This window comes from Xenopus laevis, chromosome 5L (assembly GCF_017654675.1).
Source record: "Xenopus laevis strain J_2021 chromosome 5L, Xenopus_laevis_v10.1, whole genome shotgun sequence".
Taxonomy (NCBI): Eukaryota; Metazoa; Chordata; class Amphibia; order Anura; family Pipidae; genus Xenopus; species Xenopus laevis.
The window spans coordinates 158,556,984-158,580,809 of record NC_054379.1 but is presented as its reverse complement, the minus strand read 5'-3'; the positions used below and the strand labels follow the sequence as shown (position 1 = coordinate 158,580,809).

The window sequence follows — 23,826 nt, the reverse complement described above, 5'->3', positions numbered from 1 at the left end:
TGCAGGAATGGTGGGAGTGGCATGTCAGTTGGTTTCTATGGTTACATTGTTTACCCTAAGTTACATGAAAAGTTGTTGATCTGCAGATCATTTTCATCTGGCTTCCTATTGGCTGATAATACAGAGAGCATTGTGATGTCATACAGAGAGCATTGTTATGTCATAGAGAGGAGAATAAAGAGAGCATTGTGAGGTCATAAAGAGGAGAGTTGTTTACTGATGTTACTCACTCACTTTGTCATAAGACCTACGAGCGCTGGTGGTGACACATCAGAGACTCAATCTTATCACTTTTTGTATTTTTTCTTATTGTTATTTTGCTTTTTGTATTTTTTCTTATTTTTTATCATCGTTATTTCGCTTTTTATATATTTTCTTATTTTTTATCGTTATTTCAAAACTATAATTATGTCAAAAGAAGAGAAAGATACTAAGATAACAATTAATGAAAAAGAAGAAGAGGAATATCAGCGTTCCTGCATGAGGAAGATCTCCCGGATCGTGGTTCTACTTTTGATTGGACTCCTTGCTACCTGCTATTATATATTTGTGGTGGAGCTGTGCATATTCACTGTACAGTTATTAGAGGCAAAGGTGACTTTCCTGGTGATTTTCCACCTTTTGTTCCTCCTGTGCGTGTGGTGTTATCTCCGGACTGTTATGACGCCTCCCGATGTCCCTCCTGAAAAATTCCGCCCATCGGAGTCTGACAAGCAGCTGTACCTGAGTGATGAGAGGCCACAAGTGCTGCAGGAGATCCTCATTCATGCGGCTAAAGACTTGCCTATTTATACTAAGGATCCAAAAGGAGATGTTCGGTACTGTACCACATGCCAAATGTTAAAGCCAGACAGGTGCCACCATTGCCCAGTGTGTAACATCTGTATACTGAAACTGGATCATCACTGCCTATTTCTAAACAACTGTGTGGGATTCTCCAACTACAAGTTCTTCCTCCTCGCTGTGATGTATGGAGTGCTATTGTGCATATTCACTAGTGCAGTGTCGCTTTATTGCTCCATACTATTCTGGACTGATCAGCTGCCCAACAGCTCATCCAAAGTCCCCATCATTGTGCTGTTCTGCCTGACCACAATCTTCGCTATAATGCTATTCCAACTTTTCCTTTATCATTTCAAACTGGCTCTAAGGAATATAACTGATCGGGAGGACAGTGATAACACAGAGGAGTTTAATCCCTATAACTTGGGCTTCAGCAAGAATCTGAGAGAAGTGTTTGGCAATGAAAAGAAATACTGGTTCCTCCCAATCTTCAACAGCTTAGGAGATGGCTTCTCATTCCCAATGGGTGAGGCCACAGAAGACATAGAGAAAAATGCTGCTTTTGCCAAACCCCCAAATGAGGGAATATAGGGTTATGGAAGATAACTTATAATACAAGTTGACCAGGGACTGGTGCGATTGCCAATTTGGAGTCAGGAAGGAATTCCCCCTCCCCCCCAGAATATGATATTGTTTTATTATTATTATTATTATTACAAAATGTTTTAATAAAAGTACATTATATGTAACTGTATCATGTCAGTGTTTTTCTTTTAATATACCCAGGCACTAGAAGTGTGCAATAGGTCATTTAGTAGTTTTGAGAAAGGGCAATGACATTTCTAAAATGCAAAAATTGAGCCTGGGAGTTGTCTCTGGTATAAAGTATAAAAAGTGGCATTTACTGTGAGGGTATACCCGCGGGTCCGGCAGGGTTCGGGCAGGGTTCAGGCAGGGTTCAGGCAGGGTGCTGCATCAAATCTTTGGGTCGACCTAACAATTCCGGCTCCTCCATTTATAGATTTCTGCCGGCTCTGCCCCTTTAGTGACAACACTGCGGGCGGGTGCCAAGCCAGGTTGGGTGAGGGCGGGTTAGGGTTGGGTATATGTCCAAAAAATCTGGACCTGCATATCACTAATTCTCACCTGTTGTTGGCCTAGAATTCTACTACAGAGTTTATACTAATGGGTTAACTCATAGGGACAAGCTGTCACTCACAGGTTTATATAATAATCTGTTTATTCCTCTTGCTATAGACAAAGCTCTTCCATTTGGGAAAATAAGATTTTGTGGACTCACCATTAAATCTCTTTCTCTCCAGTCGCTTGGGGGACACAGGAACAATGGGGTATAGCTTGCACCACCAGGAGGCAGGACACAATAAAATACAAAACAAACTAGCCCCTCCTCCTCCTGCTATACCCCAGCTCGCAGTCAGAACCAGCCCAGTTTGTAACAAAGCATGGAACAGGAGGTTAACAATAAAACATGAAGCCTTATGTAACTATGTACAAGAAAAGGTTGGTTGTATTAGCAACCATGTCTGAAAAACACAAGTGAAGGCCTCAACCAGGGAGGGAAGTCCTGTGTCCCCAAGCGACTGGAGAGAAAGAGATTTAACGGTGAGTCCACAAAATCTCCTTTTCTCCTTAGTCTGCTTGGGGGACACAGGAACAATGGGGACATACTACAGCAGTCCCATTAAATAGGGGCGGGAAGTAGAGGCCTATGTGGAACTAGCCACTGGAGTACTTTACTGCCAAAGCGGGTGTAAGATGCCGCAAAGGTATCTAAATGGTAGAATTTTCCAAAGGTATTCCCCGAGGGAATGATGAACAGGGAGTCAGACTTACAGACGTCTTTGCTTGTTGAAATCATATGAAAGCTCTGCTAATGAGACATAGAGAGATTTGCTGCAGAAAAAGCTATAATCACTTTGCTTCCACAAGGCTGTATCTGCTCTAGGAATATTGATGGAGATATGACTGCTCCACTGTAGTCACCACCATCCAGTCCAGCCATAATGCCAAACACAAAGGTGCATTTCTGGCCTCGTTAAGTACAATACAAGCAAAATTCCCACCCCAAATCAATCAAAAGGTTAATTACTATAGCTCTGAACCTCTTTATTTCATCAGATGCCAATGAAGTCACACACACAGTTGTACAGTTCCATGCTGACACTTTGCAGGGGGATTCGACTAAATTCAAAAAATGGGCAGCAAATGGGCAAAGAAAACATAAATTCACCTCTTTATAGGTCCCTGGTAAGGCCTCACCTTGAGTATGCAGTGCACTCTTGAGATGGAGAGAGTAGAGAGACGCGAAACTGAGGACAGTGAGGTTGGGGAATACCCTTCCAGATGATGTTGTGAGGGCAGATGCCTTTAAGAGGGGCTTCAATGGTTTCTTAAACAAGCACTTTCTTATACTTTGCACTTGATGCCTAAGATATAATTAATCCTTAATACGGGTATGGGACCTGTTATTCAGAACGCTTGGGACCTGGGGTTTTCCGGATAACGGATCTTTCCATAATTTGGGTCTTCATGCTTTAAGTCTACTAGAAATTGATTTAAACATTAAATAAACCCAATAGGCTGGTTTTGCTTCCAATAAGGATTAATTATATCTTAGTTGGGTTCAAGTACAAGCTACTGTTTTATTATTACAGAGAAAAAGGAAATAGTTTTTAAAAATTTGGATTATTTGGATAACATCGAGTCTATGGGAGACAGCCATTCCTTAATTCGGAGCTTTCTGGATATCGGGTTTCCGGATAAGCGATCCTACACCTGTACAACCAAATTCACTATTTTAGGATTCAGCCAAATCCCAGAAGGGGGCAATACATTTGGCCCCTCAAAGGTCTATAGCAGAATCTGGGTTTATTAACCCCCCAAAAAAACATAAAGCAATGCACAAGATGGCTTCCATCTCAGGTGAGCACATTATAGGATCCCGTTGATAAGTCATGGGAGGAAACCTGTGATTTGTGAAGGTCGAAGAAACCTAGAAACACAAGAGATAAAAATATTAGTATTTAAAACAAAGTGCAAATAAGGAGCAAAAGAATGGGCATTACAATGTAACACCTTATGATTTAGGCTTCTGTACCAGAACTATTATCAAGTTAAGGTAAATAGAGCATTCTGCATCATGACCTCTTTTCTGTTTCCTTACCCACCCTATTAGTCCTGGAAAGGACGACTAGAAGCAGTCAGAGGGACTAGTTGTGTAGGGGGGTTGCCACATCAAAAAAAAAACCAAAACAGGTCTACAGGTTGTGAGCAGTAGCAGGGACAAGTGGAACTTTTTGGCCTGGCACCATTCACAGTCCCCTCATCTACTGGAAAGTAACTGGCATCATGGGCATGATCACCTGACATGCAACTGCACCACCCATTCTAGGTTATTGCCGTTCACATCAATGGGGAACAATTATAAGATCATTGTTCTGTATGGTGGCCTTCAATGCAGAAGAATGTTGCCCTTCTTGCCTCCTGAGAGAGTCTCTGCTTAATCCAAAGACACTCAGTCGATTCAATGTGGTCACATACAGTCAATGAAGGGAAAGTTGTGCTCACCCCCACACCAAAACCATTAGGCGGGGGTGCAATGAGGCTGTGACTACAAAATACATATAGTCAAATACAAGAGTCCTCTGCACTCAACCCATTATCAATATATTTAAGACAGAGACATTCTGTGCATACTGCTACTGAAAAACAGGGATTGTTTGTCCATATATTGCAATATATTTAAGCTGGACAACTACGTCAAAGTCATCCCATATCTGGCCAGTCCTACGCTCAATTTTCATCTGATTCATTAAGAATTCAATTGATTAATTATACATTTTACACAGGGAAGAAGTTTTACCTGCAACTTACTTGCTGCTTTCAAAGTAAAACTCCCAAACTAGACTATTTGTCTACACATACAGTCAATGCCAATCTTCTCTATTCCTTGGGCCCACCTAGCCATGGACTTTATTGTCAGTCTTCCACCTTCTTAGGGGAATATAGAAATATATGTGGTGATTATGCAAAACTGTCACCTGTTGAACTATTCCAACTTTTTATTACATTTTTTAATCCACGGCTTGTCTTTAAAATTTGCATCTGACAGAGGGTCTCATTTGAATTCCATTTTCCACTCCCACACCAAGTTGTGGCATCAGTGTGAGACATGGCACAAAATGTAAAGTAAAACACTGCCAGGGACGCCATTTCTGTGGGTCTAGCTCTGAAAATTCACTGCAAGTTTTACAGCCCTTTCCCTGTCTTTGAAATAATCAATTCTACTTCCATATAACTTCAACTCCCAACCACCTTCTCCTGTCTTCCAGGATGGCCAACATGAATATGAAGTGATAAATAGCCTTCAATCAAGACTCTTCTGTGGATCCCTTTATTAACTCATCCATTGAAAGGGTTTGAACCTGTAGAAAACTCCAGAATTAATTACACTAGTGTTCATGACTCTCATGTAGTGTAAGGATTTCCTGAGGAACCGGTCCTAGTGGGTCCTGTGGACCTCCTGATAAAGTGGGTTCTAGGGGGTCATGGTGAACTCATTGGCAAGACCCATTGACATCATGACAGTGGTTCCATTGCTTACACCATCACACCTGCACTGTTGTATTGTGACATCAATGCATCCAGATATGCCACAAAACTTTATATCAAACACTTCCAGGAATGCAGCTTCTGTAGGTCTAGCTCTGCTAAATTCTGGATTGAACTATAAGTCTCTTTTTGACTGACCAAGTGTCTGTTTCTGGTACCGTATATACTCGAGTATAAGCCGTCCCGAGTATAAGCCGAGGTACCTAATTTTTAAACTGGGAAAGCTTATTGACTCGAGTATAAGCCGAGGGTGAGAAATGCAGCAGCTTCTGTTAAGTTTCAATCAAAAAATTGAGGGTTTCTGCTCCCATTGGAGGTGCCGGCGTCTCGTTTTTGGATGCCGGCAACCATTCTTGGACGCCGGCGAATATTCTTGGGGACTATTCTTGGACGCCGGTGTCTATTCTTGGACGCCGGTGACTATTCTTGGACGCCGGTGACTATTCTTGGACGCCGGCGACTATTCTTGGATGCCGGCGACTAATCTTGATGCCGGCGACTATTCTTAGACGCCGGCGACCGTTTTTGCGCTTGACCCGAGTATAAGCCGAGGTAGCGTTTTTCAGCATATTTTGGGGGGCTGAAAAACTCGGCTTATACTCGAGTATATACGGTATTTGTTTTCTGACACTTTTGTTTTCATATACACATTTAAATTAAAAAAATTAAATTTTCTAACCTTTGGCAGGAAACAGATGTCTTCTGAATCTCTTTCTCTTTGGGAATTTCAGATGTGAATCCTGTGAGTGGCTAGTGGAAGTCAGAGTCGATGTCGACTGTGAAAATGAAAACATATTTTATTATTTTGTTTTACCAAAACCGACTGTTATAGATCAAGGGGCAAAGCAATAAAAGTTGGTGAGTAGAAAGCTCCAGTTAGTGTCAGGAAGTGCCGTTAATTAAGGTATATTGGCTAGTTGCTTAGAATGACATTTTCATTTAAGCAAAGAGTATTTTCTGGGATTATAATAATGCCATGCATATTAAATGATAAATATTTAGAGAAAAATTATTAGTGAGTTATTTAATGATACCTTAGTTCAAACTAGAATTTCAAATATATAATGTATCCAATTTAATGTATTATAGAATAAATGCATTTCTTCTTTTTCACTTTTTTGCAACTTTTGGACCACTGTTGAAACATGGGGCCTATTGTTTTTTTTTGTTTATGATAGAAAAGGAGATTAGTCGGCCATGACAGAGGAGATTTATCGATGACTAATATCATAACGGGCCATTGGCCTTAAGCCTCCGCCTTAGACCCTTCACTGGTCTCTCATTTTCTCTCCTGCAACTCCCTCCACCTTGGTTATGTCAGTGCCATGGCTCCTCCCCCTCAGTGATGTCACTGCCGAGTTTTAGTTATATATAGAACGGAAGGAGTTGGTTTTGGGTGGATGCTGGTTGTCTAGTGTTACATTTTTTCTGACTCTCACATGACTAACATGCAGTGGTAGAAAAAGTTGGTCTGCGGCAGTGTCAGATATCAAGATCCTTCTCTCGAAAACATTAGGTTAAGTGCTAAATTATATAGAGAATAATGTACCCCCAATCAAAATGTATAAGGATATTATCAGTTACCATTGGCCTTATGGTCATGGAACTTCAAGGAGTCTAATATCCTCATATTTTACAACAGGAGGTACATTATTTTTTATAATACACATATTTTAGTAATAATGACATCACTAAGCACCAATTATAAGGAAGTATTTTACAGCATATCCATGGCTCTTGTGTATGATATACTATCATTTAGGGCAATAGGGTAAAAAAAGCAAAGGGCTGATGGGAATTTGTAGACTATAAGGCTCCACTAGAAGATAATTAGGAAGATAATAATACTGTCACCATGAGGCAACTTCAGTACTGTGTGTGGGCAACAGAGACACTAGCTGGTGTCTAAACAAAATAGAGGTGGATGTATAAGGATTATGGTCCACAAAACGGTTTAGGACCTCCCGTCTCCTGAATTATTCATTATGGAGCCAAAACACCTGTGAAATGTGAATGTAAAACACCTGAATGCGCCATCACTGTGCTCACCTTTGTCTTCTGTGTCGTCCAGGATAATGTGTTTCTCATAGCGAGCCTTACCTACAAATGAAGCACAACAAAGACACTGCATTTCCAAAAATCCATTTTTACATCCTAAGGAAAAGTCTTTCAATACATAGAATATAATGATACTTTCTCAGCTGACAATATAGGATTGAGTGTCATGTCTAACCATATGAAACAATTTCAAAATTTACTTCTAGTTCCACCAGGAGTAGACAGTATTGTCACTGGAGGGCTTTGCCCTAATTCTTGGACACAGGACAATAAAGCCACCCTAGAGGAACCCCAAAAGGTGCCTAGAGTAAATCAATTGGGCATAGGGATACTGACTGAGAGAAGCATCAGTGCAGCCCCACACCATGATAATTATATAAGCAAATGTATCTCAGTGCTTTCATTGCAGTTAAGCTCAAAAGGATATTAACAAATTTACAAGTCAAACTGATTGTAAATATTACAAGCAAAACACAAGTAATGAATGGAAAAAGGTACTGACAAAATCAGGGCACCAAAAAGCATAAAGTATGTCAGAAGTTACAAAAACAGAAAAAGGATATATATATATATATATATTGTTTATGAGGAAACCAGTGTCTGAGGATTTACACTGAAGTAGTACAGAAGAACAGATTAATTGTCATGGGCAGATAATTGATAAAGGGGCAGTTTATCAGACACTTCACCACTACATTTGCCATTTGGTGAATTATTTGTTTTGCCTTAGAAAACCAATGTGTTGTGGTGATTACAGTGAGGAAGAAATCCCTCTATATTTGCCCCCAACTTGAACTGCTACAGTTTTAATCCCAAACCCCCTTAATGTAAGTGCCTTGCACTGCTCTACAACCAATCAACTATCACCCGATTCAGGACCGCCATCTTGTTTTACAGATCTCCAATTTTCGCTGCAGAGTTGCAGGCCCAAGGGTGCAAATGCCTAGTGGAAGGGTCCTAAGGGGCACAAATTTGCACGAAAGATTGTCACCCTAAGATTTTAGGAAAAGAGATTGAACTGGTGGGAAACCTTCAGCCTGATTCCCTAGTTTTTTAATAAATGGGTTAAATAGTTTAAACCTTTAGTCCAAGCAAGTCCAAGCAAGAAATGAGAGAAGTAGAGAATCTCCTCCTAATGAATCAGCTTCTTTGTGTTTCAATCTGTGTAAAAGGGATTACGATCTCAGCCTGGCAATTATAGGCCAGTAAATTTGACATCTGTGGTGGGCAAATTATTTGAAGGCTTGTTAAGGGATCACATTCAAAATGTTGTCCTAGTGAATGGCATTATGAGCAGCAATCAGTAAGGCTTTATGAAAGATCGGTCATGTCAGACTAATTTGATTGCTTTTTATGATGAGGTAAGTAAGATGCTGGACAGTGGGGGGGGCAGTAGATGTGATCTATTTGGATTTTGCCAAATACGTGGCCCACAAACGACTGCTTTCTAAACGAAGGTCTGTTGGGCTTAATGAAGTCGTTTGCACATGGATAGGAAACTGGCTACAGGATCGGGTACAGAGGGTGGTTGTTAATGGGACATTCTCTACTTGGAGTAAGGTTCTTAGTGGGGTCCCCCAGGGCTCTGTATTGGGTCCACTTTTATTTAACTTGTTCATTAATGACTTAGGATTAGAAGAAAAGAGGTTCCAGCTAAATATTGGGAAGGGGTTTGTTACAGTGAGAGCTGTGAAGATGTGGAATTGTCTCCCTGAATCAGTGGTACAGGCTGATACATTAGATAGGTATAAGAAGGGGTTGGATGGTGTTTAGCAAGTGAGGGAATACAGGGATATGGGAGATAGCTCATAGTACAAGTTGATCCAGGGACTGGTCCCATTGCCATTTTGGAGTCAGGAAGGAATTCTTTCTCCCTCTGAGGCAAATTGGAGAGGCTTCAAATGTTTTTTTTTTGCCTTCCTCTGGATCAACTGGCAGTTTTGCAGATTAAAATAGAGTTCAAAGGTTGAACTTGATGAACGTGTGTCTTTTTTTCAACCTAACTTTGTTACTATGTTAAGCTTAGAGAGTGAATGGCAGTGTATATGTGCCTTCTTTTGTATCTATGTCTGTGTATAAATTAACTGTTAGTATTAATGTGTCTAAGGGAAACTGTGTGTACGAAGGTCTGAATGTGTGTGTGAGTTATAGAGACTATAAATGAACCTGTGTATAGCTGTGTAATGTAACTACATTCATTATTGAATCTTATAGGTACAGGTTGGCTGTGGGTTTTGCCTACAACCATTCTCTCAGTGCATTTGCCACAGAGCATATTAACCCCTACAATTCCTGGTCCTGCCGCTCCATTGAATTCCCCACTTATCCATGGCCTCATTCTATTCACTGTCTTCTCTTACCCTTTACTTTCTCATTCTGCTGAGTTACCCCACACTCACCTCTCTGTCTCTAATAACTCTCTGCCTCACTCTTTATATTTGTATAAATAGAAATATCTATAATATTATAATATATTTTTGCACCTCATCCATCTTTCCTGCTCCTGTAGCCACTTCATTGTTTAAAACAATGAATGAATGTCTAAACATAGATTGTATACTTCTGACATTTTGTTGTGCACAACCTCACCCTGCTGTTGTTACTCTACTTTATGTACAGTAGAACCCCCATTTTACATTTTTTAAGGGACTAGAAAAAATGGTGTAAAGTCAGGGAAATGTATTATGCATGTTATATTGATTGGACCACAAAAAATGGTAAAACATATGGAAATGAGGGTAAGTAAAATGGAGGCTTCACTGTTTGTATCCAGCTCTAATTAGGACAATAGAGGGAATAACATTCTACAGAACTCAGGCTATTAATTGTTCTAAGAAATATAATATACCAAGTGCTGTCCTGGCAAACAAAGAGTTTGTGTCACTAATAGAATGGCAATGCTATACATGTGCAACACGTACTACTTTATATGCTGTATTTATAGAAAAGCTGTTGTTAGGTTTGTGTGGAAACCAAAATATTGTTATTTGTGTAATATGTCCCCTCCCTGGGTAATTTTCAGCGGATGCCCCAGGAGCCCCATCATCTGGCCACTCAACCACCGCCAGCCCCTTACCCTCCTTCTAATTACTTTTGTGTGGTGGGTGATAGTGGAGGACAGACAAGGATCGGGTCTGGGTTGCCGGGGCCTACCAGGTTTTTTCTGTTGTCCTGCCGACCCAGTCCGACCCTGACAATAGTCTTGTAGGAGTGTCAGGAATGTGCTGCCCCAGCATGCTGTATCAGTAGTGTGTGGAACACATTAGGCACAATATATGAGATTTCTAGATTCCTACTTACCTTTTGGTCCAACAGCACAGTAGAAATCAAAATGAATAATCCCTAGAGAGTGAAAAACAATGACATTGCTTATGAATAAAAGAAGTGCGTTATACAGCTCTAAACATACATTATATAGTACTAACATATCCCACAGTGTTTAACAGAATTTTAAAATCCCCTAATCGTCTGTTCCCTCCCCAGGGGAGTGTAAAGTATCCACTCTGTGATGCAAGCACACAACACCAGTGACATCACTAAGACCAACAACACCAATTATAACTGATGACATCACTAAGCACCATTTATGAGGATATAATTTACAAGATATTCTTGGCTCCTATGTAATATCAGAATAAAGTCCACTAATGATAAGTCTCCCTGAGGGCTGTAACTACAGGGGGGTGAAGTGGTTGCGACTGTGGCTGGGCCCAAGCACATAAGGTGCAAAGAATAATCAACATTTATAAAATCATATAAAGAGTCTACACAAAATAGGACAAGAAGGGGTTTATGGATAAAGAGAAATAATGATAAGAGATCATTCTTCCACTGTATAGAGCACTTGTAAGGCCCCATCTAGAATATGTCGTACAGTTTTGGTCTCCATCACTCAAACAGGACATTATTGTATTAGAGAGGGTACAGAGAAGGGCAACTAAGCTGGTAAAGGGAAAATCTTAGCTATGAGGAAAGACTGGCCAAATTGGGGATGTTCACGCTGGAGAAGAGGCGCTTAAGGGGTGATATGATAACTATGTATAAATATATAAGGGGATCATATAATAATCTCTCTAATGATTTATTTACCAGTAGGTCTTTCCAGCTGACACAAGGTCACCCATTCCGATTAGAAGAAAAGAGGTTCCGGCTAAATATTGGGAAGGGGTTTGTTACAGTGAGAGCTGTGAAGATGTGGAATTGTCTCCCTGAATCAGTGGTACAGGCTGATACATTAGATAGGTATAAGAAGGGGTTGGATGGTGTTTAGCAAGTGAGGGAATACAGGGATATGGGAGATAGCTCATAGTACAAGTTGATCCAGGGACTAGTCCCATTGCCATTTTGGAGTCAGGAAGGAATTTTTTCCTCCTCTGAGCAAATTGGAGAGGCTTCAAATGTTTTTTTTTTGCCTTCCTCTGGATCTTTTTCAACCTAACTTACTATGTTATCATGGTAAAAAATATAGTGATAGGACCAATGCTGCCTTTTTATGTAACAGCATCAATTAATCTTGCTTTATTTTATAACAGCAACATGGGGAGGCCCATTTATTAAAGTTTGAATGTTAGTGGTATTAGAACTTTCTGAAACCACAATTAAACTCTTTTTCTTAAAAAAACAAATGCCATGAAAGTTATTAAAACATCCGAATATAAAAAGTAGGAATGAAAAAAAAACCACTTGAAAATCTCTAAAGCCTCTCAAAATTTGATTTCTTCAGACAATTTCCAGCAAAAAAACCCTGAAAACCTCTAAAAGTCGAGTGGCTAAAAAAAAGGTTCAACGGGATCAGCGCAGCAGACGTTTTGTATTTGAGGTTTTTTTTATGGTTTTTACACTTAGGGGCATATTTATCAAAGGTCGATTTTCAAAATTTATTTTCACTCTAATAAATTCGAATGTACTCAAAACTGGAATGTGATCTTATTTAAGAAAAAACTTGAACGTCTATGAACAAATGAAATGAAACTCGATTCAAGTTTCTCCTTGAAAAAAACTTGAATGTCAGGAATGGACCTCTGCCATTGACTTGTAAATGAATTTGGCAAGTTTTAGGTGGCAAAAATTCAAATTAGAACTGTTTCCACGGTCGAGGTGTGATAAATCTCACATCCGAATTTACATTCGAGTTGGTGCTTTTAAATTGGACACCCCAAAAAAAATCGAATTTACCAATTGAACCTTAAAAAATCTGCCCCAAATCAATCTCAAACTTTTAGTTTTAGGGCTCTTACACACGAGCGGTTGAAGCTGCGCTCCCCTGCGTTCCGTTTTTCTGCGTTCAGCCGCAGGGGAGCGCAGGAATAGATGCATTACATTTTTTCCAATGGGGCTGTACTCACACAGACGCGTGTAGACGCCAAACGCAGGTTGAGACGCAACATGCTGCATTTTTCCTGCGTTCGGCGCCTACACGCGCCTGTGTGAGTACAGCCCCATTGGAAAAAATGTAATGCGTCTATTCCTGCGCTCCCCTGCGGCTGAATGCAGAAAAACGGAAAGCAGGGGAGCGCAGCTTCAACCGCTTGTGTGGAAGAGCCCTTAGAGAAATAAAAAAAAAAATTTCTAGAGAAAAAAACTACCATACATGAATAAAATAGAAATTTGTATTTTAGTAAATGCTTTAGTAGTGATTACTAGAAGAAAGTGCTCATACATCAGTAGCTGGGGGGGGTGCCTATTTTGTAGAGTTTTGGTTCAACTGAGAAAGGTTCAGACAAGGTTTTTGACCCCTCTAATGTTAATTTTTTGGGAAAACAGCATGTGAAGCAGATATGACATCCTCCACTTGCTGGTGACATACTGGTTGGGTCACATGATCACTGATGACAACAGCCAATTAGACATTTGGTTTCATTCTGCTAAGTCTACCAGAACAGTAAAAATGACCTGCTCTTTGGGTTACAGTACTGTCAGTAATGGTGCCTATATTTGTCAGTGATATATTTTTTGTCATTATGTCCAACCCTATTATTGTGCGTTCAACTCAACCTGCAGCTTTGTATTTTAAAAAATCAGGTTCTCCGTCCAATAATGAAGTCTAAATTGAATGCAGTTGATAACATTGAGAATAAATTGCGGTGTACGATTTATAAGACAAACCTGAAATGAGTTGAAGATAGCAAATATCACCTGGAACGCCCTATTTTTAGGATCAGTCACAACTAACAGGCCAAAAACCCAAGTGAGGCCCAGAAGAGGAATAAGGACAGCAAAACTTTTACTAATCTGTATCAATGTTTTCTTTTCATCTTTGCTTTGCCTTTCACCAATGGTAGGTCTTAGTAACTTGTATATAACCACACACAAAATGATGGAATTGACAAACATGATGGCGAGAACAGGCACGACAAAAGCAAGAAAGCTCTTTGTTGTATCATAGTCAAGCCAGCAATATTTTCCACTGGTAAATCCTTGTTTCAGTGCTGTAGAAGCCACTGTGATAATGGCTATAAGAGCAGGGCATCCATATCCCACAGAGAATGCTATGATCATCATAATCTTCCTACTCATGTCATGCAAAATGTAAACCAGACGGTAAAAGAGGATGAGCCCGGTGGTTAGCATCCAAAAGAAGAGCGCCAAGTAGAAGTAGAAGCTGAGGAACGCAACAGCAGTACAGGCCGGGGAGTCTGGAGTCTTCTCCAAAGATGCTCCAATGATAAAAAAGATGTCACCCACCAGTAGTGACCCGGCAATATTCACCAGGCACACGTGGCGGAGGTACGAGGTCTTGTTCTTAATCACCGACCTCCAGACAATGGCTTCAATGACCAGAGTGATAAACAGGCAGGCGAGAGACGTCCCCAAGCCAATGTAAGTAATCATATCTAAGACTGCTTGTACTGGATCTGTTGTGTTAGATGATGGTTGTATCGGACCTGTTGTGTTTTTCATTAGATTTGTAGCATCATGTGCACCCATAAGCACAGCGAAGGAAGTCAGGTGATTACAGCTGCAGACTGTAGTGTTCCCAATGACTGACGCAGAGCAGTTTTCCTTATTCCAACTATTTATACTGAAATCCCAGAAGACACAATCAGGGTCAGCCAGGGAAGTGTTGCTCTTACTAAAGGTCAATGATACATTAAAACGATCAGAGTTTTTGGTTTCTGGAATCACTTTCGTTGAGATAACGAGGCCATTGATTGTCTTGTTAAAGGCAGAAGGCAGAATATCTTTCAGAGTAGAATAAGCGACGCTGACAACAGTGCAGGAGTTCCCACTCAGGAAACCTTCTCCTAACAACACTCCTCCACTTAATCCGGACAGCTGGAATGTCTCATTGTAGCTCTCACTTGCATTTAACGTTTGCCCTCTCAACTGAATGTTAGTGTTTGCTTCGTTGCTTGTAAAACTGGTCACATTTGTAAGTTTTGCTCCAAAATTTTCAACCGACTGGAGAAGTTCTGAGCTCTTGTTCTTTATAGTTGTCCAAGCTTGTGTATTGTCCACAATGGTATTTACTGTAGTGATAAATTTCTGGGAGGAAAAAGTGTAAAATACAAATTATGCAAGCATGATCAATGAATATAGTTGAAACAGCTTTTTATTTTCCATGTTAGATGAGAGCACTTTTTAAAAGGGAATAAAAATACATAGAGCTGAAACCCTCTCTCAATGTAGTGCTGTATACAGAAGAGTTGAGATGTGGTCAGCACGTGGCTGTTACTTGGAGTACCCCTTGATTGTCTTTTATTCAGAATATGCAAGTTGGGGAGAGCTGGGGATGAAAGGAGCTAGAGAAGCCAATACATACTGCCTGCTTATGGTGGGCAAAGAAGATATTAGGCTTAATGGGGTTGTTCGCCTATAGCAGGAATGCCTATACTTTACTAATGTGAGATCTACTTTTAATGATGTTGTCCCATTATCATCTACATACATAAAAGCATTGTTAGCCCTCTGCTCCATGGAAAGTATTACTTAAATATTGATTTATGAGAAAATGGTTATTGTTATATTTAACAAACATATATTTCTCATGTAAGCTTAACATAATAAATATGTGAATGAAAAGAATAAAACAGAAAGGTAATTTAGACCGGCTGTTTGTTGACAGTGTCTTGAGATCTACTGATCACCAACTAAAGGTCTACTGTACATCCCGATCTACCTTTTGGGCACCCCTGACCTATAGTATAAGCAATATACGTATATATGTCTTTATACACTGCATGTGGGTTTTAAAGGAGTTGTTAACCTTTAAATTATATTTAATATGATGTAGAGAGCGATATTCGAAGTCAATTTGCAATTCTTTTTTCATTTTTTATTATTTGTGGGTTTTCAGTTATTTAGTAGCTCTGGTTTGCAATTTCAAGAATTTGGCTGCTAGGGTCCAAATTATCCTAGCAACCATGCAGGCCTGCATTTGTGGAGAGGCCATCAAGGCCCGGGCCTAGGGTGTCAGGATTTTAGGGAGCGGCATGCTGCCAAACCACACCCACATTGGTTCAGAAACACTGGGGATGCACAGCAGATACAATAGTTTTTCAAATTTTCCATGTGCCAATCCCCATTGTTCCAGTCTCAATGATGAAAATTTGGGGGGTATAAAAGGGAGGGGACAGGGGGCGATGAATGACAGCGGGCCTAGGGGCGCTCGCTATGTAAATCCGGCCCTGCAACCATGCATTCATTTGAACGAGAGTGTCACGGCCGGCACCAATACCAGAACAAGTGCCAAGTACCCTGGTCTTGGCTCGGCTTCACCAGTAGTGGGACCACCTTTGGGCTTCGGGAGGAGCCCTCAGCTTAATTGGGTGCCACCTGGACTTAACGAGGGGTACATGGCGAGATGTTCTGGCTGGCAAAGGGGCACGACCGGATAGCAAGAGTCTTTGGGCAGAAGGTCAAGGAACAAGGCATCAGGAGAAATGGAAACAGGACAGACCGGATCAGGACAGGCAGATAACAGAATCGTCAGGCAGGCAAGGGGTCAAAACCAGGTAATCAGACAGACTGGATCAGGCAGAAGGAGTTGTCGTTAGGCAGACAAAGGGTCAAAACCGGGTAATCAGACAAACAGGATCAGGCAGGCTCGGTAGTCAATAAACAGGCAGGATCAGGATACAGAGGTCAGAATAGTCAGGAACAGGCAGGGTCAAACACGGAAAGAACCATCAGGATAGCAATTCAGAAACAGGTAGCACAAAGCTCAGGAAACCACAGGATATGATCCTATAACACCGGGCACTGGCTACAGATCTGAATGGGCCTTAAATAGGGTCCCAATTCGCGCCAAAACGTGCAGAAATTTGCGCCATTGCGCACTGGCGCAATCACGCCAGCGCGCCTGCGCCTTTAAGAGACCCTAGGAAACCCAAAATGGCGCCGACAAGGAGAGGACAGGAGCGGCGCAGGGGGCGTCCACGCCAAGGACACGGCGTGGGCCCCGCTGCCCACTAGACCACCAGGGTAGGTTCTTACAGAGAGACTGAATAGAAAGATGACTAATAAAATTTATCAATAACAATAAATGCGTAGCCTTACAGAGCGTTTGCTTTTTAGATGGGGTCAGTGACCCCCATATGAAAGCTGGAAAAAGTCAGAAGAAGAAGGCAAATAGAAAATAAAAAATAAAGGCCAATTAAACAGTTGCTTAGAATTAGCCATTCTATAACATTGTAAAAGCTAATTTAAAGTTGAACCACTCCTTTAAACCCAGGTGACTTGCTAGCACTGACTGGTTAGCTCTCACACTACACTAACTGGTTTATAATCCACTCAAAAGCACTAAAACATCCCACTAAAGTCCAGGTGATGAGGTCTTCTCAATAAATGCAAACACAAACAGAGCAAGGCAAACTGCCTAAGCTCTGATACCAAACTATTGCTCTTTACTAAGCAGAATTTTAAATTGAAGCAGAAAATTAGAGAGTGTGGAGTTCTCTAAATTAATGTTAAAGGGCTAGGGTTGCCTTGGGCTAGTATTGAACCCCAAACTATAAGGTGTAGCATTTATACCCTACTTCTTTGTACTGGCACGTCCATATTAAAGGAGTGCGAACCTCTAAAGAAGCCTGGTATTACTTTGTGGGTGTCAAGGGTGTGACCTCAAATGTCTTGATTTTTCATTTTCACGTTGGTAGGTATTTAGTCAATATGTTATTACTTACGTCCATGGTTTCTGGCTGCACATTTTTACTGTTATCTGAAACAACAGTCAGTATGTCCACAATCATGTTGATGTTGCTTGCTGAGCTTGAAATGGTTTCTTTGTTAGTTACAGAATTATTGGAAAGGCTTTCAATGAACGCAGGCATCAGCTTCTCAGGTTTTGGTGCATTTGCCAAGTTCTGGAATGAAGCATTGAGAAATATAATTGGTTCCAGTTGACTGTGACAACCTACCTATTGAGATCTAGAATTCCATTCCTCCCCTTAGCTGCACAACTTTTGTATTTTCACACTGCCTCTAGGTGGAACTCAGCTCTGACATACAAAAAACATCCGAATGATCCAGAACAACCCTGTGATTTATCCCCACAAGAAAAACACAATCATAAGCCCCCATGTCACTGTATGCAACAGAGAGTAAGGAAAATGTAAGCTCTTCGGTGCATCTAGGGACAGTTAATTTGGAAGCTTCTCTATGGTGATTGTGTTTTTTTTCTCGGTGCTGAAGGTACCACATTGTGTTCTCCTACAGACATCTATTTTGTTTTAAACATACCTAGGGGGACAGCATGAAGCTTCTTCTGTAAATATCAACTTGCCACTCCAGAACAGCCACCTGAACTATGGCCTACAACACTATCTGGCTTGCAAAGAGGATACTGATACTAACCCTTCTAACACCCATAACAAATCAGCCCCTCTGAATGGGGAATTTTGCGACAGTAACAAGATCCAGTGATTTGGTGATGGGTCCAATGGATGAATGTGTCCATGTGTAGATGAAAAGATGCTGTAATGGTACCTAATTAAACTGTAGGATACTGCTTGCATGAAAAAAACATATAAATTAAAAATTCATATTGATGGCTTTAGGTGAAAAAACTGAAAATAGTAACCCAGCAAGTACAATATTGTTACCTGAACTTCCAGGAACTGATTGAAGACAACAACAGAAGTACAGTTTTCTTGGCTCGTCCACTTTCCATTATTGCAAGAGTAGGTTATATTCCCTGTTAGTGTGGGATCTTTATTCTGACACGGAATGAGAAGTTTCCCACCACTGGGAGTCTCGGGAAGAAATGACTCTAAAGAGTTAAAGCTGCACTTTGAAATATCAGTTCCTGTAATGCAACAAACAAGAGTCAGGGGTTACAGGGAAGGATGTTATTAAGTCTTGGCACTGAACTGAGCCAGAAGGGCACCAGTACAACTCCCAGCCAAGAACCAACAGCCCTTCCTACTCCCACAACCATATGCCCTTCTATGCCTCTCTCTCTCCTCTCAGCCTACTGTCCTTCTGAATACTTCTGCTTCCATGTGGTTAAACCACCCAAGAATTCACCCTTTTATTGGTAGTTTTATGGCTTTTAATTTGGGTGAGGGTCATGAAATTCTACCATACCAGGCAGTGAGACCAATGCTTTGTTCAGAAGACAAAGAAGCAACAAAACAGGTAGGTGCCAGCAATCAGTTTTGGCCTTTGCCGGTAAATGCCTCCTACTGCGCATGCGCCATCAGACGCTACTGAATACAGAAAGAAGAGCGCTCGGGAGAAGATGGCTGCCGTGAACTCCGCTGGAGAGGACATGCAGTAGAAGGAGGGGTAAGCAACAAGTCAGGGGTATTTGCCCGGGGGGAGGAGGGAGGGGGACCTACATAGGGGAGGGAGGGATTTTGCGCCTAGGGGGTTGAATTCTCCTTTAAGACATAAGGTATGGAAGACTTTCTCTTAAACAGTTGAAGTTCATTGCTGTAACTCCTTCATAACAGGTAGACAGCCGCTCAACCTCTCTCTCCCTAACAAAGACTGCTGCCCCTTCCACTACCACTGCCAGAATGACCACTGTATTTCCTGTTCCTGTTTGCTTTATTCCTTTTTCAGTACCAACAACTTTCACAGTTCAACTTAGGAAGCACTGCCACCTAGTGGCCAAACAAATTATACATTAAATACCATATATACTCGCGTATAAGCCGAGATTTTCAGCACCCAAAATGTGCTTGAAAATCCTACCTCGGCTTATACGCGGGTCAGCTGCCTTGTAGCGATGAATCCCCCTCCCAGCCGCGAAGAGCAACAGCGCAAGTGTCATCTGGTGTGACTGCGCATTTGGAGCAGGCGTGACTACAAAGGCCAACGATGCGCTATGGAGAAGGCATAGGACAACGCATGCGTCAAAGGTAATTACAGTAGGCGCATGATGTCCTAAAATGCGTTCCGTATAATAAGGCAAACCCCTGCCCCACGTGACAGCTTTGTTGAACTGCGCGAGTGCGCGTCTTCTCTAGTCCCAGCGCCTTAAGCAGCGACCAGTGAGACCTTCACCTCAGGGTAAGTGCCGTCTCTTGTATCAGGACTGCTGCTCTGCTACTGCCCAACTCTCTGCTTGTCACACACGGAGAGACAAAGGGACGCGCACGCACACCGCGTGGAACAAAGGGGCAGCAACGAGGAAGCCCCTGGTGCTACTGGCCTGGGCTACAGTTGATTGGTCAGCCTTTCTACCTAATCATCCCTTATAAGCGCCGCTGCCCAATGGGAAAGCACTTGGCTTCTGCAGGATGGGATCAAAGGTCACCTCAGCAAACCCCCAGTAGTGTAAGGACCACAGTTAGAGGGACCCTAGAACTATGCATTGGGCTCCCATCTTAATGGTGGAAGGTGCATTGATATAAATCAGGGATGTCAAACCTGCAGCCCTCCATCTGTTGTCCAGCTATGACTTCCACCAGCGCATTCACGGCTCCTGCATGTTGTAGTGAGGCATCCCAGCCGTGAAGAAAGAGCAACATATATAACATAGTTGTGTCTAGGCTTATACGCGAGTCAATACGTTTTTCTGGTTTTCATAGGTAAAATTAGGTACCTCGGCTTATACGCGGGTCGGCTTATACACGAGTATATACGGTATTCACATTTTGCCTCCTTACAAATAGTTATGTTTTTTATCCACAATGCAACATTATCCCCAGAAATCCAGCGTCCTTGTGGTTGCCATGGAGAGTTGCACTTCACATACCATAATCTTAGCTGTTTATAACTGACTGAATCTGATTTATCAACCAGTAATTTTTTAACAAGTGGCATGATAGAATTTTTTCTTGTATGTAGTTCTACTTGTATGAGACCTGGAGGGCTGGCATATATATATATATATATATATATATATATATATATATATATATATATATATATATAAAGCAATCTTGAAAAAAACCGCACTCACAGGGCTTGTAAAGATGAAAAAACGAAAAATTTTATTACGACGTTTCGGCTCTAATACTAGAGCCTTCCTCAGGCCTGAGGAAGGCTCTAGTATTAGAGCCGAAACGTCGTAATAAAATTTTTCGTTTTTCATCTTTACAAGCCCTGTGAGTGCGGTTTTTTTCAAGATTGCTTTGCATTTACTATTTGTAACCTGCACCCAGGCAGTCGGCCTTGATTGTGTGAGTGCTCCAGCCTGACGAGTTTTATATATATATATGTATATATATATATATGTATATATATATATATATATATATATATATATATATATATATATATATATATATATATATATATATATATACTTGATGACACTCCTGTACTGAGGGGTTGCAGTGGGCAAAGTGCCTTATTTTGTGTATGTCCAGAAATACTGTGTTTTGTTACCAAAATGTGGAATCTGCACTCTACGAGCAACTACGAGCAGAAACTGTTCATGCACCAAACATTTATTGGGTTATGTGGGCGTTTTGTGGGTGGATTGTTTCACATCTTGCCTTGCCAAGTGCAAAAAGCAGGCTTGGATTTGTGAAAGACCCAGTCCTAGGGAGGCAGAATTATTAGAGCAGAATGCTGCCAGGCTGCCTCTGCTCAAACCCTACTGCCCAACTTCCAATCATCATTCAATACTTGGGAGTAGACGGGCAGGGGATTTTGACAGCTATTTGATTGTTCCACCCAGTCCCCAGTACTTTGTGAGGGGTCAGAAGCTGAGCGAAGGGGGTGGACAAGTGTAGGGGGCTCCATTGACAAATGTGATCCTGGCAAAAAAAGCACAGTTTTCCACTAAAGTTATGGTTTAATGTACTTTCCACCAGCTTTTTTTGCAGGAGATAAATACAAGTATGAAATTCGTGGAAGTCAGTATAATTTAAAGGAGAACTAAATCTTAACTAAAGAAGTAGCTAGAAATGTTGTACATTATGTTTTGGGCTTCTATACCAGCCTAAGGCAACCACAGCCCTTTAGCAGTAAAGATCTGTGTCTCCAAAAATGCCCCAGTAGCTCCCCATCTTCTTTTCTGCTGATTCAGTATATAAAATATGGCATTTTTAGCCATATTCATTTTTAGGGTATAGTTCTCCTTTAACCCATAAAGACATGGTTAAATTATTAAAGCATAAGGAAAGCGTATTTCACTGGGGGGGGGGGCAAAATGTTAGGCACCCTCCCTCTAAAATAAATTGTTAGTTTTTTCCTAGGCAAGTATTCCTGTTACTTTGCCTATACCAGAACCATTGCATCAGTCCGGGTGCATGCAAACGCAGTGGATTTCGATGCAGAAACGCGATGTATGGTAAGAATTTGCCAGTGCAGCAGCTTTCTCCAAGGGCTTGTCCGTTTTTCTCTGAAAATGTGTTTTTCTGCCCGAGGAAAAACTTGAGCAATCTAGTACACTGGAGGGGTTCAATGACAGGTGCCTAACATTTTCTAGGGAAATAGGCTTTTCTTCTTCTTTAAGTAATGTAGGTGTTTAATTGGAACAGTGAAGTATAGTATGGGGGGTGTTTAAAATACACATTTTGGATATTATATTTTGTTTACAATGTTACTTTTGTAGTGACAAAAAAAAACATTTCAAAACTAAAAAGAATAACTTAATTCCCATATTCTGTGACCCAATACTGCACTATAATCGCAAACTGAATTGTGTTCACACAAAATTAATTTCAGTAGCAACAAAATTACATTTGTCCACACAAAATGAATTCGGGAAACACATAGATCATTTTGTAGTTAAAAAATCAAATGAAGTGCACACAAAAATAGTGTTGTACTTGTTGCACTTGTAACATTTTTGTCTGGTAAAATTAATTTTGTTACCACTAATTATTTTTTTGCATTCAGGGGATGGATTTTGTTCTGCTGACATTTTTTTTGTGGTCACAAAATGTGTTCTGCATTCATAGAATTAATTTTCTGATCATTAAATAAATTAAGAATCATTTACTAAATTAGTACTGTGCGCAAAGTGCAAATTGTTGGTACAGTGTGCTATTTTTTTTACTGACAATGCAACTTTTTTATTCAGCATTATAGCTTAGTTAGGCTTGTTGCACAAACTGCATGCCCCAACCAGATTCTGTAGCATTAATAGTGCCATTTGCATGCAGTTCATCTCATGTAGGAGCTCTTGTAGGTACAAAACACAAAATTAAAACTGGAAATATCACCTGCACAAGACAGACAAGTGCACCAGGCCCTGGAGCTTTCACAGTACCACAAATCAGGTGAAATTGTCAGGTTGGCATTCTGTGATTTAGAGTGATTTATATTGGCACAAGCGCATTTTATTTCTCTTTCTGCAGTTTTGTGCCCATTTTTGCATTCAGTGCTGTACCTGATGATGGTGAAACCCACAAGCCCCAGTTGTGGAGTAAATAATGAGACAATGAAACTCTTACCAGTCCAATAGTTTATCTGCATGTCAGGGCTTCTCACACTGTCAATGTTGTTGGAAATCACACAATTGAAGACGACAATTTCATTGCAGTCTGGCGACTGGTTCGAGTATTCTGCTGAGAAACACATCAGTTGTCCATGTATTTGTCTGTTTCCTGATAAAAGAAAAAGGAAGCGCCTAGTGTTTTTGTGATATAAATGCAGCAAAGGAAAAGGATTTATTATCTGATATCATTTACTACGCTGCCACTAACATACTTAGATACATAGATGGGCCCTACATTTGTACTCCAGCAACATATGAAGAGTCTTATGTATATCTATGCCCTCTGCATATTTATTTATATTATATATACCTTATTTTATATAAGATAGTAGAGTCCTGCATCGGGTCCGGTGCCCGTGAGTACCTGTGGAATACCTGCAAAGTGGTCGGGTTTCGGGCAAAAAGTCCCCAAGTCCTTGGCTGTGCGGCAGTCCGCAGGTAACCCTCCCACCCACCCTTGTGGTTCTTCCTGTTTTTACATTTTTTTTGGGATTATTCGGCACCAGAGTGAT

At 40.9% G+C, this 23,826-nt stretch overlaps 2 protein-coding genes across 2 annotated transcripts in view; one reads left to right on the top strand and one right to left on the bottom strand.

Moving 5' to 3' along the window:
- Positions 1 to 435: 435 nt before the first annotated feature.
- Positions 436 to 1,479, top strand: LOC121393852 (palmitoyltransferase ZDHHC20-A-like). Its single transcript, XM_041563587.1, has one exon. The coding sequence runs from the start codon at positions 481 to 483 to the stop codon at positions 1,372 to 1,374; it is 894 nt and encodes a 297-aa protein (XP_041419521.1). The 5' UTR covers positions 436 to 480; the 3' UTR covers positions 1,375 to 1,479.
- Positions 1,480 to 3,549: 2,070 nt separating this feature from the next.
- The window catches only part of LOC108716249 (adhesion G protein-coupled receptor F5), a 33,364-nt gene continuing 13,087 nt past the window's right edge, over positions 3,550 to 23,826 (bottom strand). Inside the window, exons 9-16 of the mRNA XM_041563586.1 lie at positions 23,271 to 23,423; positions 18,516 to 18,718; positions 17,598 to 17,777; positions 13,579 to 14,958; positions 10,774 to 10,815; positions 7,465 to 7,515; positions 6,095 to 6,191; positions 3,550 to 3,796 (exon numbers count right to left, since the gene is read on the bottom strand). Of these exons, the coding sequence (XP_041419520.1) occupies positions 3,723 to 3,796; positions 6,095 to 6,191; positions 7,465 to 7,515; positions 10,774 to 10,815; positions 13,579 to 14,958; positions 17,598 to 17,777; positions 18,516 to 18,718; positions 23,271 to 23,423 (2,180 nt within the window). The 3' untranslated portion in view covers positions 3,550 to 3,722. The remainder of the gene's footprint in view (positions 3,797 to 6,094; positions 6,192 to 7,464; positions 7,516 to 10,773; positions 10,816 to 13,578; positions 14,959 to 17,597; positions 17,778 to 18,515; positions 18,719 to 23,270; positions 23,424 to 23,826) is intronic.

What these genes read in the sequence shown, in the direction of transcription:
- LOC121393852 (XM_041563587.1), top strand. Translation starts at nt 481, where the DNA reads ATGAGGAAGATCTCCCGGATCGTGGTTCTACTTTTGATTGGACTCCTT.